The 17,228-nt window shown below is 45.6% G+C and overlaps 1 protein-coding gene across 3 annotated transcripts in view; it reads right to left on the bottom strand.

The window, feature by feature from the left end:
- myo1b (myosin IB) overlaps positions 1-17,228 on the bottom strand; it is a 276,216-nt gene that overhangs the window by 169,031 nt on the left and 89,957 nt on the right. For all 3 annotated transcript variants that reach the window (XM_078551859.1, XM_078551858.1, XM_078551857.1), the window contains exon 4: positions 15,599-15,693. In XM_078551859.1, the coding sequence (XP_078407985.1) occupies positions 15,599-15,693 (95 nt within the window). The remainder of the gene's footprint in view (positions 1-15,598; positions 15,694-17,228) is intronic.

Genomic DNA, 17,228 nt, shown 5'->3' on the forward strand with positions numbered 1-17,228 from the left:
AAGCACATCAATTTCAAATTTTTATGTACTCAATGCATGGAACTTCAATGAAAAATCCATACAAAAACCATATAATCAGCTAATTTCTATATTCTGAACTCTGTACTGACATAGTACAGATCTTCTTGAATGCTTCAGAAACAATTTTCTGAAACATTCAAGAACACCTGTAGTTCTATAACACTTAGTAAAACACTGAAAGGACTTCATAGAAGCATTATCAAACAAAATTTGACACTGAGACCCATAACAAGATATTAGTGCTGTTGACCATAAGCTTGGTTAAAGGGATAGGTTTTAAGGAGCATCATTAAGGAGGAATGTCACAAAAACAAGAAATTGCTCTTTGCAGGATATTAAAAGAATAATTCCTTGATTGGCTTGGAATTGGTGAATTTAAAGATAACGAGGGTGAGGAGCGTACTGAACCAGGAGTGGTATTGTGAGATTTTAAAGTGGGAGACTGCATTATGGCTTTGGTGGTTGCTAAGACTTGTCTGGGAGTTGAAGTTATAACCTTGCTTGGTTTATAAAAGGTAACTAAAGCTAAGTTAATGAAATTGGCAAATAAGTTACAATTAGGATTACCTGCAGGGGTAAGGAAATCAGACATAATTGAAGGTATAGCACAGCATTTGAAGTTTGAAGAAATACCCGAGAGATCGAGTCCTCCAAGGGGTGGGTCATTGGAATGGGCTCAAAATCAGTTGCAAATGAAAAAAAATTGAATTGGAAGAAAAGGAAAGGGAGCAAGCATTTTAAAGGGAACAGGCAGAAAGACAGGAGAGAAAGAAAAAAGTAAAGGGAATTGGAACTGAAGAAATTAGCAATGGAGTTAAGAGAAAAAGAGAGGGACAGAATTCCAGCTTAAAAAGCTGGCAATTAAAAAAAAGAGACACCAGAAGATGAGGGAGGACATATTTCCAAATCAGAACCCAGTGGGGAGATGTTTGAATTTGTACAAGCTCTTCCTACGTGAAGAAAGAGATGTCTGTGCATTCTTTATCTCATTTGAGAAGATAGCTAAACAGATGAAATGGCCCAAAGAAATTTGGACACTGCTATCACAGTCTAGGTTGGTGGATAGAGCTAATGAGGTATAAGCATCGCTGTCAGAAGAAATATCAAGGGGATATGATGCAGTGAAGGAGGCTATTTTGAGTGCCAAAGAGTTGGTTCCAGAGGCATACAGACAGAAATTTTGAAATGTGAGAAAACAGCCTGGACAGACTTATCTGAGTTTGAAAGAGTCAAACAGAGTAATTTTGACAGGTGGATAAGGGCATTAAAAATAGAGGGAACCTGTGAAGCCCTCAAAGAGGTAATTCTTTTGAAGAATTTAAAGGTTCACTTCCTTCAGTAGTAAGAACCCATGTGGAGGAACAAAGGGTTAAAAAGGCTAGGCAGGCAGCAGAGATAGCAGATGATTATGAGCTGGTCCATAAATCAAAACATTTTTTTTCGACATCCTTTTAAATCTGAGAAGGGTAGAAAAAAGGAAGGTGAGAGGAAGGTAGGTAGTCAAGGAAGAGGAGGAACAGCTGAAGATTCTAAGGAGATTTCACCTCAGGCTAGGAAGGAAGGTGCTTGAATTGTAATAAAATTGGCCATACGAAGTCAATGTGCTGGGGGTTAGATGGGGAAGCTTTTGGATTAGTAGGGACTACAAAAGGTGCTGTAAAGTCAGAGGTTTTAGAACAGGACAGACCAGTAGGAGCTGTTCCAAGTAGAAAAGCAAGCACAAGTATTAGCCGAAGATATGAAATTGGGTTCACGGCCTATTCAAAGGAATGTTGAAAGGCAGGTTGCAGACATGTTTAAAGATTTCATCTGTGAGGGAAAGGTATGTTCTTGTATACAAGGTGGAGTTGGCAAAGATATACAGATCTTAAGGGATACGGAGTCAGTCAATCCTTAATGTTATGGGACAGTGATATTTGTTGTCCCGAGGGCATTTTGCAGGAAAAGGTATTAATAAGGGGAATTCATGGAGAAACAAAAAGTATTCCATTGTGTAAGGTGAATTTGAAAAGTAGCTTGAAAACAGGTGAAGTAATTGTAGGAGTAGTGGAGAAATTGCCTATTTCAGGGATTCAATTTATCTTAGGAAATGATGTAGCTGGGTCATAGATGTTGGTGATGTCCATTGTAGTTGAACAGCCTGTGAAAAAGCAATCCACAGAAGTGTTACAGGAGGAACATCCTGGTTTGTTTCCAGACTGTGTGGTAACACGATCACAGACTTAAGCTGAAACAGGAGGAGGAGAAGTCTAGAAGACAGGGCAGAGAGACTGATGTGCAATTAGCTGATATTATCTTTGATAAGATTGCTCAGGAAGAGAGAATGAGGAAAAGTTAGCGAGTAAGAATTCAGAAACTACTCTTAGACTATGTATCAAAGTTCAGGGAAAGAATGAACAGAGCATGTGAATTAGCTAAAGAGCATTTAAAATTATCACAGCAGGTGATGAAAACAGAAGCAGATAGGAATGCAAAGACTTGTATGCTTTGTAGCTGGGGGGAAAAAGTGTTAGTTTTGTTGCCAGTATCAGGGGAACCATTAAGAGTCAGGTTTAGTGGGCCTTACCAAATTGAAAAGAAATTAAGTGAAGTGAATTATTTGTTAAGAACTCCAGATAGAAGGAAAACCCTGAGGGTATGTCATATAAATATGCTCAAAAAGTACTTCGAAAGGGAGGATGACCAAAAAGAAATATTAGTAGTGATAATCAGGAAAAGGGAGTAGGGATGGAAGATTCTGCAATCGACTTTCCTCCAATTAAATTGGACAATGAGGAAGTGCTTAAGAATTTGAATGAAATACTGAGTTACCTTCCAGATAAGGATCGATGTGACTTGAGAAAGCTACTGCAGTCACATAGAACTATCTGTGGGATAAATTGGGAAAAACAAAGGTGGCTGTACATGTTGTAGATGTGGGGAATTCTGTTCCAATCAAGCAACATCCTTATAGGTTGAATCCAATAAAATTATCACAAGTGCAAAATGAAAGTGAATTTATGCTCAAGAATGACATTATTGAGTTGAGTTGCAACAATTGGAGTTCACCTATTGTAATGGTATCAAAGACGGATGGAACACATAGATGGTGTGTGGATTATCGAAAAATGAATTCAGTGATGAAAGTGGATTCATATCCTATTCTACATTTGAAAGACTACATTGAGAAAGTGAGACAATCAAAGTCTATTATAAAGATTGACTTGCTGAAAGGGTATTGACAAGTTCTTCTGTCAGAAAGGGAGAAAGAGGTTTCAGCTTTTGTAACATCAGGTGGGCTCTATCAGTTCAAAGTCATGCTGTTTGGTATGAAAAATGCACCAGCAACCTTTCAGGGGCTAACAAATAAGGTTATTGTTGGACTGAGTCACTGTGCTGTGTACATTGATAATTTGGTGATACTCAGTCACACATAGGAGCACTTACAGCATTTGGGACAACTATTCAATCATCTACAAGCTAATTTGGTGATGAATTTGGCTAAGAGTGAATTTGCAAAAGCACAGATCCCATATTTAAGCTATGCCATTGGAGATGGTAGGGTGGCCCCACAAGATGTAAAAATAAAGGCGACTGACAAGTTCCCAGTGCCTTCAATGAAAAGGGAAATTTTACGGATTTCTGGGCATAAGTGGTTTTTACAGGAAGTTTGTGCCAAATTTTAGCAGCATGGTTGCTCCATTGACTGAACTCTTAAAAAAGGATAAGAAGTTCAACTGGACATCAGGGTGCCAAAATGCATTCAAAAATCTGAAAACTATGTTGGCAACAGTGCCAGTTTTAGCAACACCGAATTATGCTAAGCCATTTAAATTGGCTATTGATGCAAGTGACGTGGGTATTGGTGCTGTATTGGGGCTGTATTGTTGCAGGAAGACGCTGCAGGTATTGAAAAGTCTGCAGGATATTTTTCAAGGAAGTTAAATATTCATCAACAGAAATACTTCACCGTTGAGAAGGAAACACAGTTTCATACTGGCATTGCAACATTTTGAAATTTATGTTGCCAACAAGTCATCAGAAACAGTTGTTTACATTGACCATAACCCATTAAGATTTTCAGAAAAGTTTCGATACTGGAATGCTAAACTGTTTAGATGGAGTCTATTGTTACAACCATTCAACTTGCAAATTATATATGTTGCCGGACAATAAAACCTAATTGCAGATGCATTATCAAGGGTTTAAGATGTAAGGACGATTGGACGTGTGAAACCTCGAAAAAAGGGACTGAAATGGATTCTATTTTTACTGAAACCTTGAATATATTATCATGTTAATGCATGCATCTTATATTGTAATAGTATAGTGTATAGAGATAAGTAGTAATTAATAGGAAAAGATTGAGAAAATGAAACTATCTTTTTGAATTGTGACAGTTCATTTTCTAAAAAAAGGGGGCAAGTATCAAGAAAATAAGAAATTGTAATATTTATTGTCTGCTAATATCACTACCACTTTTCTTATGTACCGGAGGACTGGCAGTTGGGATAATTGCAGTAAGAGCCAGAATGACTGCATGAGTCTAAAACCACAAAGTGTAATTGTGTTTTTTTTCTCTATTTTCTTTTAATAAATGTTTGCTTTACTATAAAATGATCGCAAATAGTTGGGGACATCACTTCTTGATTTCAGAACCTCTCCTCATACAATACAAATTGGAAAAACCATTTTGGTAGCTGTTTCAAGTTTCCCCCTGGGATTTGGGCAGCTCAGCATTTATCATCAGCGATGCCATAACAGGAAAGAGAAGTAAAGGGGCAGAAATTGAGGGAATTCCAAAGCTTGGGGTCTAGGCAACTTAAAGTGCAGCTATCAATGGGGCATTATTAAAATTGGGATGCTCATGAGGCCAGAATTGGAGGAGCACAGGTATCTTGGAAGGTTGTAGGTCTATAGGGGATTACAGTGATAGGGATGGACAAGATCATGGAAGTAGCTTTCGGTTGCCTGTCATTTTAATTCTCCACCTTGCTCTCACACTGACATCTCCATCCTCAGCCTACTACAATGTTCCACTGAAGCTCAACTTAAGCTTGAGGAACAGCACCTCATCTTTCAATTAGGCACTTTACAGCCTTCCAGTCTCAGTGTTCAATAGCTTCAATTGTAATCTCTGTCCCCATTTTGTTTCCTTTTCCTTTGAAGGTTCAGTTTTACTCTCGTTTTTTCTTCTTTTCACTTTTGAATGGCAGCTGTTCATCATTCTGCCATTCACACCTCCTCTTGACAGATCTTTTGTTTCTTTACTTGTCACATTAACACTCCCTTTGACCCCGCACCGCCAATCTCTTTGCCATGAGGGACCTGGAAGTGTATGTGCATCAATCTTTGAAGGTAGCAACACATATTCAAAGAGTGGTTAGCAAAGCGTATGGGATCTTGGGCATCATATATCGAGGTATTGAGAACAAAAGGAGGGAAGCCATGCTGAACCTGATTAAAACTTGAGTATTATGCCCAGTCTGGTCACCACATTTTAGGAAAGATGTGAGGGCCCTCGAGAGGGTACAGATGAGATTTACCAGAATGATTCTAGAGATGTGAGACTTTAGTTACAAGGTTAGATTAGAAAAGCTGGGTTGTTCCCCTTGGAGCAAAGGAGATTTGATATAGGTGTGCAAAATTATGACAGGCATCGATAAGGTTTTTTTTTAATATTCATTCCCAGGATGTGGGGTTCACTGGCTAGGCCAGCATTCATTGGCCACCCCTAATTGCCCTTGTTTAGAGGGCATTTAAGAGTCAACCACATTGTTCTGTGTCTAGAGTCACATGTGGGCCAGACCAGGTAAGGGCTGCAGATTGGATGGATGGCAAGTTGAATGGGCGCTTGAAGGAAGTAAACTTGAAGGACTATGAGGGTCGAGCAGGGAAGTGCGATTGACATGATTACTCCGTGGAGAGCTGGCATGGACTCAATGGACCAAATGGCTTCCTTCTGTGCCATAAATGACTACGGGCCAGATTTTATGGCCCCACCCCAGCTAAAAAGTCATTTGCAAGCCCAGCCACCATATTAATGGCTGCCCCGCAGCACTTTAACACAGCAGTGTTAATTGTTTTAAGGCGAGGCTTACATCCCTATTTCGGGAAGAAGTCCCGCCATAGAGAACTGCCAGCCAATCGGATGGCTGGCAGCTCTGTAGTCCCAGCAGCGCCAGGTGGGTGCAGTGGCCACTGCTGGGATTACAAGCAGGCCCCAACAAAGGGGGTGAGGAGTGTGGGGGAGGGGCCAGGTTTGAGTGGCCAGCGGGGAGAGGGTAAAGTGGAAGTATGACTTTGAGGAGGGGTGCATCTGGTGGGCACAAGGAATGCACAAAGGAGGTCTCCATCCCATCCCTCCCAGCATGCCAGATACCAGCCCACCCAAATAAAGAGACTGGGCTTCCCCCTGCTGCGGGTAAAATACTGGCAGGGGCGGAAGGTGACCCTTAAGTGCCCATTAAATAAATCAATAAAAACATTTTTTGAATAAAATACTGAAGAAGAAATTTATTATCTTGTGTAGGATTCAAACCAATGTCCCCGGAATTAAGATAAAATCAAAATACTGCGGATGCTGGAAATCTGAAACAAACAAAAATTGCTGGAAAAACTCAGCAGGTCTGACAGCATCTGTAGAGAGAAAGACAGAGTTAATGTTTTGAGTCTGTATGACTCTTCTCCAGAACTAAAGGCCTTCCTGTCGCTTGCCATTTCAACACACCACCCTGCTCTCATGCCTGTCCTTGGCCTGCTGCAATGTTCCAGTGAAGCTTGACGCAAACTGGAGGAACAGCATCTCATCTAACTGAGCTATCTGGGCTAGCTGAGAGAAAAATAGTATTTAAGTAAACTCATTCATGTTGCTTACTTTCATGGCCTGATTATTATGGATTGTGGCAAGTTAATTGGTGTTCTGTGTGGGGATGTTTGATCCCTCTAAATGCAGCATTTCTTTACCTTGATATCAATGCAGAGCTTTAATAATAAATCAATTGCCAGTCATAGCATTAACACTAATTCCATGGTGAGGTAAATAGGCAACTTCACAAAATCAGATTTCGTATAGTAATTCTGATGTAGAAAAATTCAAATCTGCCACCGGTGTCAGGAATAGTTGTGCATGCACTGGCAGCTGCAGTGTGGGTCGAGGGCACATGTGCAAATGTTCCTGCTGCACTTCCAATCAGCTGCAGGAGTTGTAGTGAAACCTATTACATTTCAAACTTTTCCCAGTTCTGATCAAAGTTCATGTTGAAGCATTACATGGTTTTTGTCTCCAGAGATGACCTTTGAGTTGCTATTTCCAGCATTTTCTCTTTTTATTTCAGATTTCCAGCATCGACAGTATTTTGCTTTTCTATTAGCATTTAATTCGCCGCCACTTCTTGCATGTGGGCAATACTGGATGAGAAGTTCTGTTCTTCTCGCTGAAGGGATTTCAGTTTGTCTCTTTTACCTTATTTACCTTCACTGCTTTCCATTCCCTTCTCATATTTGATCAGTTAGAGAAAAGAGCTCGTTCTCACTGCCACACACCTCCTCCTTCAGGAATTGTCTCCGGCTGTGACTTATTCCATGTGAAATTCCCACATCTCATGATCCACCCACAATTACAGATATCTCCTAGACATTCAGAGTTCCTTGACTGTTGTTCTCGCCACCTAAGATCCACTCCCAACGTCTGCACCATCACCTGAACACTCTAGGCCTCTCTAAAGCAGCACCAACTCTCTATCTCAAAGCTGTTCTGCTCCTCTGTTTAACTTTATCCTTTGTCTGATGCGGCACTTTAACAAAAGAAATGTTTTTCTTCCTTTCAGGAGAGAAGGATTGCAAGCTTCAACAACTTCTGGGTACTAACAGTCCTCCAAGATCTTTCTTCCACTTCACTTCCCTCTGACTCCACCCCTCCCTCGAATCTTATCCCTTGTTGGGTATTCAAGCTACATTCTAACCTTCCCCTCTCTGACCCTGACAGATCAATCCTCGGCAAGGGCCTCAGCTTCTTTCCCCCATGCCCCTACCTCAATGAATTGAGCTTGGCACAAAACAGAGCTCTTCTTCAGTTGCCCTCACCTCCACGCACACTTCTTTAGCTGCACACAGCTGACCCTTTTACCTATCTCCAGTATTCTCCCTCCGCCTGGATCCCACTCTATGGCTTTCGACCTTCTCTTTTCATTGGGAACTTTCGGTGTAACATCGGTTGTCTCAATTTCCCTGCTCCACTCACTCACTAACGTATCTCCCTCTGAACTTGCAGCAGTCCATTCTCTCAGATCCAACCCTGACATTGTCATGAAACCTGCTGACAAGTGTGGTGCTGTTGTCTGGCAAACCAGCCTCTACCTAGCAGAGATGAACGCCAGCTCTCCAACACTCCTTCCTACCTCCTCCTGGGCCATGACCCCACCACTGAACATTAAGCCACTATCTCCAGGATTGTCATTGATCTCATCTTCCCTGGAGATCTTCCCTCCATGGCCTCCACCCTCAGTTTCCAATCCCCAACAGCCCACTTCTACCCCTTCCCAAATCCACAAACAGAACTGCCCTTGTAACCTAACCGGTGGAATTTTCCATTCCAGGGACTAAGACTGGTGGCAGAAGCGAAATTCAGAGTGACTTCTGCTGGAGAGCGGGGTGGCTGAACAAGCAAGATCTTGCGCTGCTCAGCTCATTAATTATGCATCTGTAAGGATGAACAACTTCTCCTTCAATTCCACTCACTTTCTCCAAGGTCACGCTAATGGGAATCTGTATGGTCCTCGCTATACCTAACCTTTGAGGCGGGTGGAACATTCCTCATTCCAGACCAACTGAGGCCCCCTCCCTCACCTCTTAACAGTGTCTCAAATTCAGCTATCCGAAAACTGGACATTTTTTTAAGCTGCTGTGCATGGATTTTTATTATTATTAGAAGAGTAAAATAACTTAGCAACTTGTTGTGTTAGGTGCTCCATTGGCATGGTGGAGCACCGACTAATGATCAACTTCACACGCCTGTCTTTACCCACACTCCGAGGGGTCCGAGCGACCCCCCCCACGACCCAAAAACCAGCAAGATCCAACATCCGACACTAACTCGACCCCAAGGTTGCTGGTTTTGGGGCACTCTATTTGTACACTGACGACTACACCAATGCCATTTCCTGCTCTCATCCTGAACTGAAAAATTTGATCAACTTTGCTTCCAATTGCCACCCTTCCCACACCTTCACATGATCGATTTCCAACTCTTCCCTTCCCTTTGGCCTGTCGGTCTCCACTTCTGGGGATAGGCTACTAACAAATAAACTCACTGACTCTTGCAGCTACCTTGGCTACACCTCCTCACACCCAGCTTCTTGTAAGTGCTCCATTCCATTTACCCAGTTTCTCCATCTCCGTCAAGTTTGGTCAGATGATCCAACTTTCCATACTAATGCTTCTGATGTGTCTTCCTTTTACCTCCACCGAGGATTCCCCACAATGTGGTTGACAGGGTCCTCAATCTCATCTTTCCCATTTTCACACTTCAGCTCTCATGCCTTCCCCTCCCTCCCAGGACCATAGGCTTTCTCTTGTCCTTACATTCTATCCCCCCAGCCTCTAAATTCAACGGATCATCTACCGCCATTCCTGTCACCTCCCCTACAAAACATATCCAACCCTCCCCTTTCAATATTCCAAAAGGACCATTTCCTCTGCGACACCCTGGTCCACTCCTCAAACACCCCCAACAGCCTCTCTCCTTCCCACAGCACCTTTCCAAGAAAGGGCAGGACATGTGCCACCTGCTCTTTCACCTCTCCTCACCATCCGAGGCCCCAAATGCTCCTTTCAGGTGAAACAACGATTTACATGTACTTATTTCAATTTAGTGTATATGTGTTCACTGCTCATAATGCAGTCGGTCTACAATGGGAAGACCAAACGGAGACTGGATGATCGCTTTGTGGAACACCTCCATTCAGTCTGCTAGCATGACCCTGAGCTTCTGATTGCCTGTATTCTAATTCTCCACCTGACCTTTTCGACCTCAGCTTCCTGCAGTGTTCCAATGAAGCTCAATGTGAGCTGGAGGAACAGCAACTCACCTTTCAATTAGGCACTTTACAGCCTTCTGGACACAGTCAAGCTCAGCAATTTCTGACGTCAATTCTTAACCCATTTTTTTCCTTTTTTTTAAAAACTCGCACTTTCACTGTCGGATGGCTGCTGTTCATCATTCTGCCATTCACGCCTCTTCTCAACACATCTTTGGTTTCTTTACTTTGGCATTGCACTACCAGCTCTTTTCTCATTTAATCTCTATCTCCCACCTCATGACAGACCTTCCCTTTTGTTCTTCCTCCCACCCTCCCCCACTCTCATTTGCTTAAAATCGATTACATTTCAAACCTTTCCCAGTTCTGATGAAAGGTCATCAACCTCAAATGTTAACACTCTTTCCCTCTCCACACATGCTGCCTGACCTGCTGAATCTTTTCAGTATTTCCTGTTTTTACTTGTAATAAGCAACGTGCATTCACTGTGTTTCAAATCTCAATGTGTTTTTATACATTTAACATGTGCACAGGATCTTTGTGAAAAACATCCAAAAGTAGCTTCCATCCCACGTTACACCCCTATCCCTTGTTTAATGCTTCCAAAAAAAAACGTAGGAATTTTTCAGTGATCTCAGCCACCCTACCACAGGGAGTCGCTAACTAGAGGGCAGGCATCTGCCAATGGGAGGGGTTAGGGAGAGGAAATTAAAAAAGAAAATCATCCACCTGCCACTACCACACACTCAAGAGAAGCAATCTTGATTTATTCCTCCCCAGCCCAGCCTTGGTTGCAGGCTGGGTGTGGCTCAAGTAAAGGCAATTTACGCACCAAAAAAAATATTTACACAGCAGACATTTAATTATGGAGGGCCTATAATCAGATTTTGTACCTAGCTCCACCCGTAACATTCTAAAGATTCTTTAAAAGCACGTGCTATCAACAGCAATATTGGGCTGAATATTACAGAGGGTGTTGGGGGCGGGGGGGCTCAGTCACCCCAGAAGCAAAGTTGGCGTGGAGCCGACCTGTTCCCACCAACCCACCTGACAGCTGAGCACAAGCTAAACAAGGGCCGAGAGGGGCTTCTCCCCTCATTGGGGAGACAGTCCTACCCTTGGGGGGGGCTGCTGGCCAATTGGATTGTCCGGCAGCTTCAAGGGCGTGTTAGTGGGCGCTGCCAGGGCTGCAAGAGGAGGAAGGCGGCCCATGGATCCCCGGAAGCAGATAAGTCAGGGTATTGGGCAGGTGAGGGAGGGGGGATTGGGGTGTGAGGAGGGTGGGTTTAAAGCTGAGAATGGGGAGGAGTGCTCTATCTTAATTGAGGGGGGTTGCCCACTGGTCAGCAAACAGTAGCCCCCAAAAATTAACTCCCATTTCCTTCCCACCCTAAGAAAAGATTTTTTTTTTTAAAAATCGGGTTGCCTACTCATGCTTGATTGCCCACACCAAACGTTTTATGGCATGGGCAGCATATTATCAGAGTCAAATGGCTTGGTAACAAGCCTAATTGATCCTTGATTATATATTTCTGCGCTCACACCCCACCCCCCCCCCCAAATATTATGGGTGAGTGGGAAGGAAGATGGGCACTCACCCTATTTTGCCTGCCTCCCCACCGAAACCATGCCTGGCAGGGAGCACATAAAATGCAGCCCATCGTGATGGTGCTGTGAAAGTACGAGATTAAGGTTTGACATTTTTGCCTCTAAATACCTGCTCAACAAAAAGCCCCTATTCTCAGTAGAGAACAGTGGAGCTCCATATAATATTAATGCCATTTCTACAAAAACAAGAAGTTTTTAGAAATCTTCAGCATAAAGGGGGAGAAGTGGTAAAATAACTCTGTTAATCATTGCAGCCATTACATAGAATTATATAGGGTTACAGAGAATTTACAGCACGAACTATTCCACCCAACAGGCCTTTGCTGGTGTTTATGCTCTGCACAGGTCTCCTGGCACCTTACTTCATCTAACATTATCATATTCTTCTATTCTTTTCTCCCTCGTGTACCTATCTCTCTTCCCCTTAAAATGCATCTTAGGGTGAAACAGTCCCAGATTTGCACCAAGTGTGGTAGCGGGCGGAAAATTGGACGTTTTACCTGCTGGATGCAATCCCACCTCATTAATCATGCATTCCCAGGAAACACGTCGGGTCGCTGGCAGGCATCCTCTCATTCGCCCGACCTCAGCTCTTCAGTAAACTGGGCGCCATATTTAAAGGCTGCCCCTGCAAAGAGCTAGCATTCTTCAAGGGACAGGAAGCTGCTGCAGACTGATGGCTGCCAAAGGGAAGAAACATGCTGCCCCCAGATTTAGCAACACTGCCCTCAAGTGCCTACTGGACACAGTGGAGGCCTGCCGCAATGTCCTCTACACCTGCTCTGGGCAAAGGCCAGTAAGCAAAGGTCACCAATCCTGCATGGGGGCAGGGGGGTGCGGTGGCAACAGTGGTCAGCTCTAATGGCGTGCAAAAAGAGGACAGCCACCCAGTGCCGAAGGAGGATGAATGACCTCCTCCGTTCCACCAGGATAAGTCACTCTTCTCATCACTCCCAAATCTCACATTCATAAACCCATCACACATCCACAGGGATCTCATATCTCAAGGGACAACACCACAAACTCTCTCACACACCCTCACATTTCCATCAGGCTCATATCCTCTCGAGCTCGCATCCTCATCCTGTCCATGGCTCTGCTCACCACACAAACATTCCACACAGTGTCGTGAAACCTGTTCACACTTTCTCCATCTGTTTTCATGCAGGGGAAGCTGGCTCATTGCAGCAGGGAGGAGGTCCCAGACTGGAGGTGGAGTGGACCACATTAGGCTCCTCACTCACTATGAGGAGGCGGCCATCGTGCTGACTGGTCAGAATGTGGACTGTGCCTCCAGCGACAGTGATGTTGACGGCAAACACCCACTTGAGGACCCTGCACCACATCATCCCTCCCTCAATGAAATTGTGAGTGCTTTCTCTCTCCTGCTTTTGAACCTGCTGCCGTGCACTAATTATCTCTACTTTGGTTCACAGGGAGCTCTGCCAAGCGATCGACACCCTCAGCCAGCCAGTCCCTCAGCTCCAGCCAAGAGGAGGCCTCCTCCATTGAAGAGGTGGAAATCAGAAGCCTGGAAGACCCGTCACTGCGCATTGCCACACCCTCTATCAGGGCAGAGACACACACATCGGTGGGATCTAGATTAGAGCAGGCTCAAGTTCGCAATCTAATGGGCAATGCATGGACATGTGTCTACAGCAGGAGGGGCTAGGTTCAGCCGAGCTCCCCGGCACTCAGAGGACTGCTGGAGAAGATCTGTGAGGTCCAGGTCAGAGAACGAGCCTCCGGATTCAGCCTTTCAACTCATCATGGAGAGTAAACAGAAGGCCAGGGAACATCACGCAGAGCTGTTGGAAGCCTTCAACAGAGTGGCACGCAAGTCGGAGGAATGCGTCTGCCTGCTGTCTAATGAAGTGGTGTCCATGTGTGCGTGTATGGAGGTCTCCATGGGAAGGATGGCGGACGCCGTGGAGACCCTGGACCAGCAGAACGTGGAGATGCGCACAGACCTGCACTCCATCGCGGTAGCCAAGGGCGAGTTCCTGCAGTGGCAACGCGAGGGGGAAACAGGGCACCTCAAAGTCCCTCCAGGTGCCCCTTCCCCACAAGGAGTCAGGCCGGGGCCCTCGAAGAGAGAAGCAGCAGCAGCTGGACGCCCCTGGGTCATCCATTCAAATCTCAGAGTCCCCTTTGCCTGTGACCGCCCATCAACCTAGTCTTCTGTCACTGCAAAGGGAGCAGGTGGCCCACAGGAGGGCAGCCAAAGCAAGCTGTGGCCCTCAAGACCTCAGCTCTCCAAAGGACTCATATTGAAGTCATCAGAGGCAACAGGGCCATCCAAGCTGTCTCTATCCCTGCTGCAGATGTCAGGGCAACACCAAGTAGTAGTGGTGGGCCTAGAAAAGCGGGATGGAGGGAGAGAGAGGGAGAGTGAGTGGCACAGCCTTTCTGAGCCCCACGCAAGCACTCTCCCACACACACATGGATCCTTCCCATTTCACACTCATCTCAACATCCTGAGCATTTTCAGTGCTGCCTGCTGAGGCTATTTCAGTTGTCCATCTGAGCTGACCTGCATCTCCACCCACCCACTGGACGCACTTCCATCAGCACCTATTCCTGCCCAACATGAGGCTCCTTTTACTTTCGATTTTGCAGAATGGTACTGGTGAAGTGTCTCTTTAGCTCCACCCCCATTGACATTGACCTCCCTGACCTCCTGCTTCCCAACCCCAGGGCCTGTGTCTGCCTCTGGGTCCCCACCGACCACCTTCGCCTTCTACCACTACCGTCACCCCCTCACCCTCCCACTCTACCAAATCTCTGCCCTCTCTCATTCTCACCATTCCCAGCCTCATTGTGCTCCCCAGGAGGTGCTCATCGACTCCACAGGCCCCTCCCTTGCAGGTTCACCTGGACATATCACAACCCCCCGCTCCCCCCAAAGATTACTCCGCCCTGCCCCTGCAGACTTCTTCCCCCCTCGCCCTGCCCCTGCAGACTTCTTCCCCCCTCGCCCTGCCCCTGCAGACTTCTTCCCCCCTCACCCTGCCCCTGCAGACTTCTTCCCCCCTCGCCCTGCCCCTGCAGACTTCTTCCCCCCTCGCCCTGCCCCTGCAGACTTCTTACCCCCTCGCCCTGCCCCTGCAGACTTCTTACCCCCTCGCCCTGCCCCTGCAGACTTCTTCCCCCCTCGCCCTGCCCCTGCAGACTTCTTCCCCCCTCGCCCTGCCCCTGCAGACTTCTTCCCCCCTCGCCCTGCCCCTGCAGACTTCTTCCCCCCTCGCCCTGCCCCTGCAGACTTCTTCCCACTCCAAGCTCCTTCCTCAATCAGAAGTCCCGACCGCCAGAACTCCTACCCCCACCCAAAGTCCTTTCTGCATCCAAACTCCTCCCCCTTCCGAACTCCTTTCCTTACACCTTCCTCCCCCCTTACACTTACCTCCTCAATTGCCACATTCTCTCATGTTACACCCTTCTCCCCGCCCAAGAACACCTTCCTCTCCACCCCCTTAACGATCATCTGTAGCAGACCATGGCCAAGACACTGATGACCCAAAGCAGACCCTCAACCTCAACAGTGAACTGCTTCGTGGCAGAACATGTCCATGAAAGTCCACCCAGCATGCAATGCACATGTTCCTCCAGGGTCTGGTTGCTGTAGGGCTCCAGCATCTTCTGCTCCTTGGATGACATTGTTGTGAGCAAGGCCCTGATGCTAAGTCCTGACTTCTGCACATCACACTTGTCAAGACTTGTCTCATTCTTCTCTTATATATAATTATTGGAATTAGCACAGCTCGCCACTTTTTACGGCCCGTCCCCACTGCAACAGGGCCATAAAATTCTGCCCTAAGTCACAGCTGATGGGACTGGACCATACCGCAAATCAACTCATAGGCTGCTGCACTACTATTTGTCTCCGTAAACCAACCCTGCTAAACAAACCCTGCCAAAACTTTGTGGTATTCACTAGATAAATGTATTGATACCTGTTTTGCCAGCTCCACTTTCTCCAGTGATAAGTATGCATTGATCCTTGTCCTGGTCTCGTAGAGATCTGTAGGCTTCATCTGCCAAAGCGTAGCTGTGGAAATAATACATCTGTTATCATAACAAATCTTTAAAAATTCTTCGAGCTTTTTCACAGAAATGAGGGAGAAATAACAAGTCCTGTTCAGCACCAATCAACCACAACCAACAAAAGTTTGAATTTATATAGTGCCTTCAGTATAGTACAACATCCTAAGGAGCTTCACAGAAATATTGTCAAACAAATGGGACAGAGTTACAATAAGGAGGCATAGGACAGATGGCCAAAAGCTTGGTCAAAGCAGGAGCTTTTAAGAAACGCCTGAAAGGATGACAAAGAGGTAGAGCTGTGGAGAAATTTAGGGACGGAATTCCTGATCTTAGGGCCTAAGCAACTGAAAACATGAACATCAATGATGGAGTGATGACCAAGGGGCCAGAACTGGTGAACTAAGTAATAGTCATCTCCAAGTAGCTCTATCCAGCAGCAGATCCTGTGTTGAGGGTTTAGTCTCTGTTGCCTTCCTGCCCCTCTCCTTTCCTGTCCTCTCCATCCTGCAGGGGGTATTGCCCCTCATTGACACTGGGCCCAAAATCTGACAGTCATTCCCCTATTGCCAGCTGCAGCCTTTCTTCTAGGTAGGTAGCTGCCGAATTGTTCTTGGCAGCTTTGCCCCTGCAATTGCAGGGGTGCCAACTCTGTACAAAGACAGGGCAATGAGTGCCCACTCTCCTCACCACCCGTGAAGCAACAAGATCACCACCTTAACATTTGTATAGTGGACCTTTACCCCACTGACCACTGTATAGGCTGGGGTGATGCCCTGGGGCAGCCGTAACTGGCTTGTCTCTCTGTACCTGCCTGCCTTCAGCTCGTCCCTTTCTGAAGGTGTGGATAACCTGTCAGCCCCTTTAAAAATTTGAAGGTCCAGACTCAGAAAGCTCTTCCTGAGCCACTGGGAGGAGAGTGGGATTTCTATCCCACCTTCACCCTGCAATGGTGATTATTGCCGGGGGCTGAATCGGTGTCCTGAGATTGGCAAGCTGCCCGGCACCATTATTTTTGAAGCTCTCCCCCACCCCCCACCCTGCCTCCCTTTCCGCCTGCAGAGGAATTCCAAAAATACAACCCAAAGAGTCAAACACTAAATTACAAATAAACAGCAATTTCCATTACTCAGTGAAGATGTGAGCAGTCATAACTAGTCAATTACTGGAAATGTAGAATCCTGCATTTAAAAGGAGTTAGATCATTGTCTTGGTGAGGATTTTGTGGGTAGACTTACTGAAATAAACGAGAAGAGACTTCCACACAAAGCTACCATTATCCACCCTGGGTAAAAGATGACATGGCAACAGAGGCTCTGCCTATTGTCGCAACCATAATGCAACTAACTTCCCGTTTTGAAATGAAACAAACTCTCAAAAACACCCCAACGGTTACACGCCAGTTACACATGTGCATGATCAAAGTACATCTCACTCCCAGGGCCCTTATCACTTTTAGTGACGGTGGGAAGCAAGGCTAGTCATCAATGCCGTTTGTCCCTTGTTTGCCTCCAGCATCAGCAGTGCTGAGATGTTAGCCTT

This window comes from Cetorhinus maximus, chromosome 11 (assembly GCF_964194155.1).
Source record: "Cetorhinus maximus chromosome 11, sCetMax3.hap1.1, whole genome shotgun sequence".
Taxonomy (NCBI): Eukaryota; Metazoa; Chordata; class Chondrichthyes; order Lamniformes; family Cetorhinidae; genus Cetorhinus; species Cetorhinus maximus.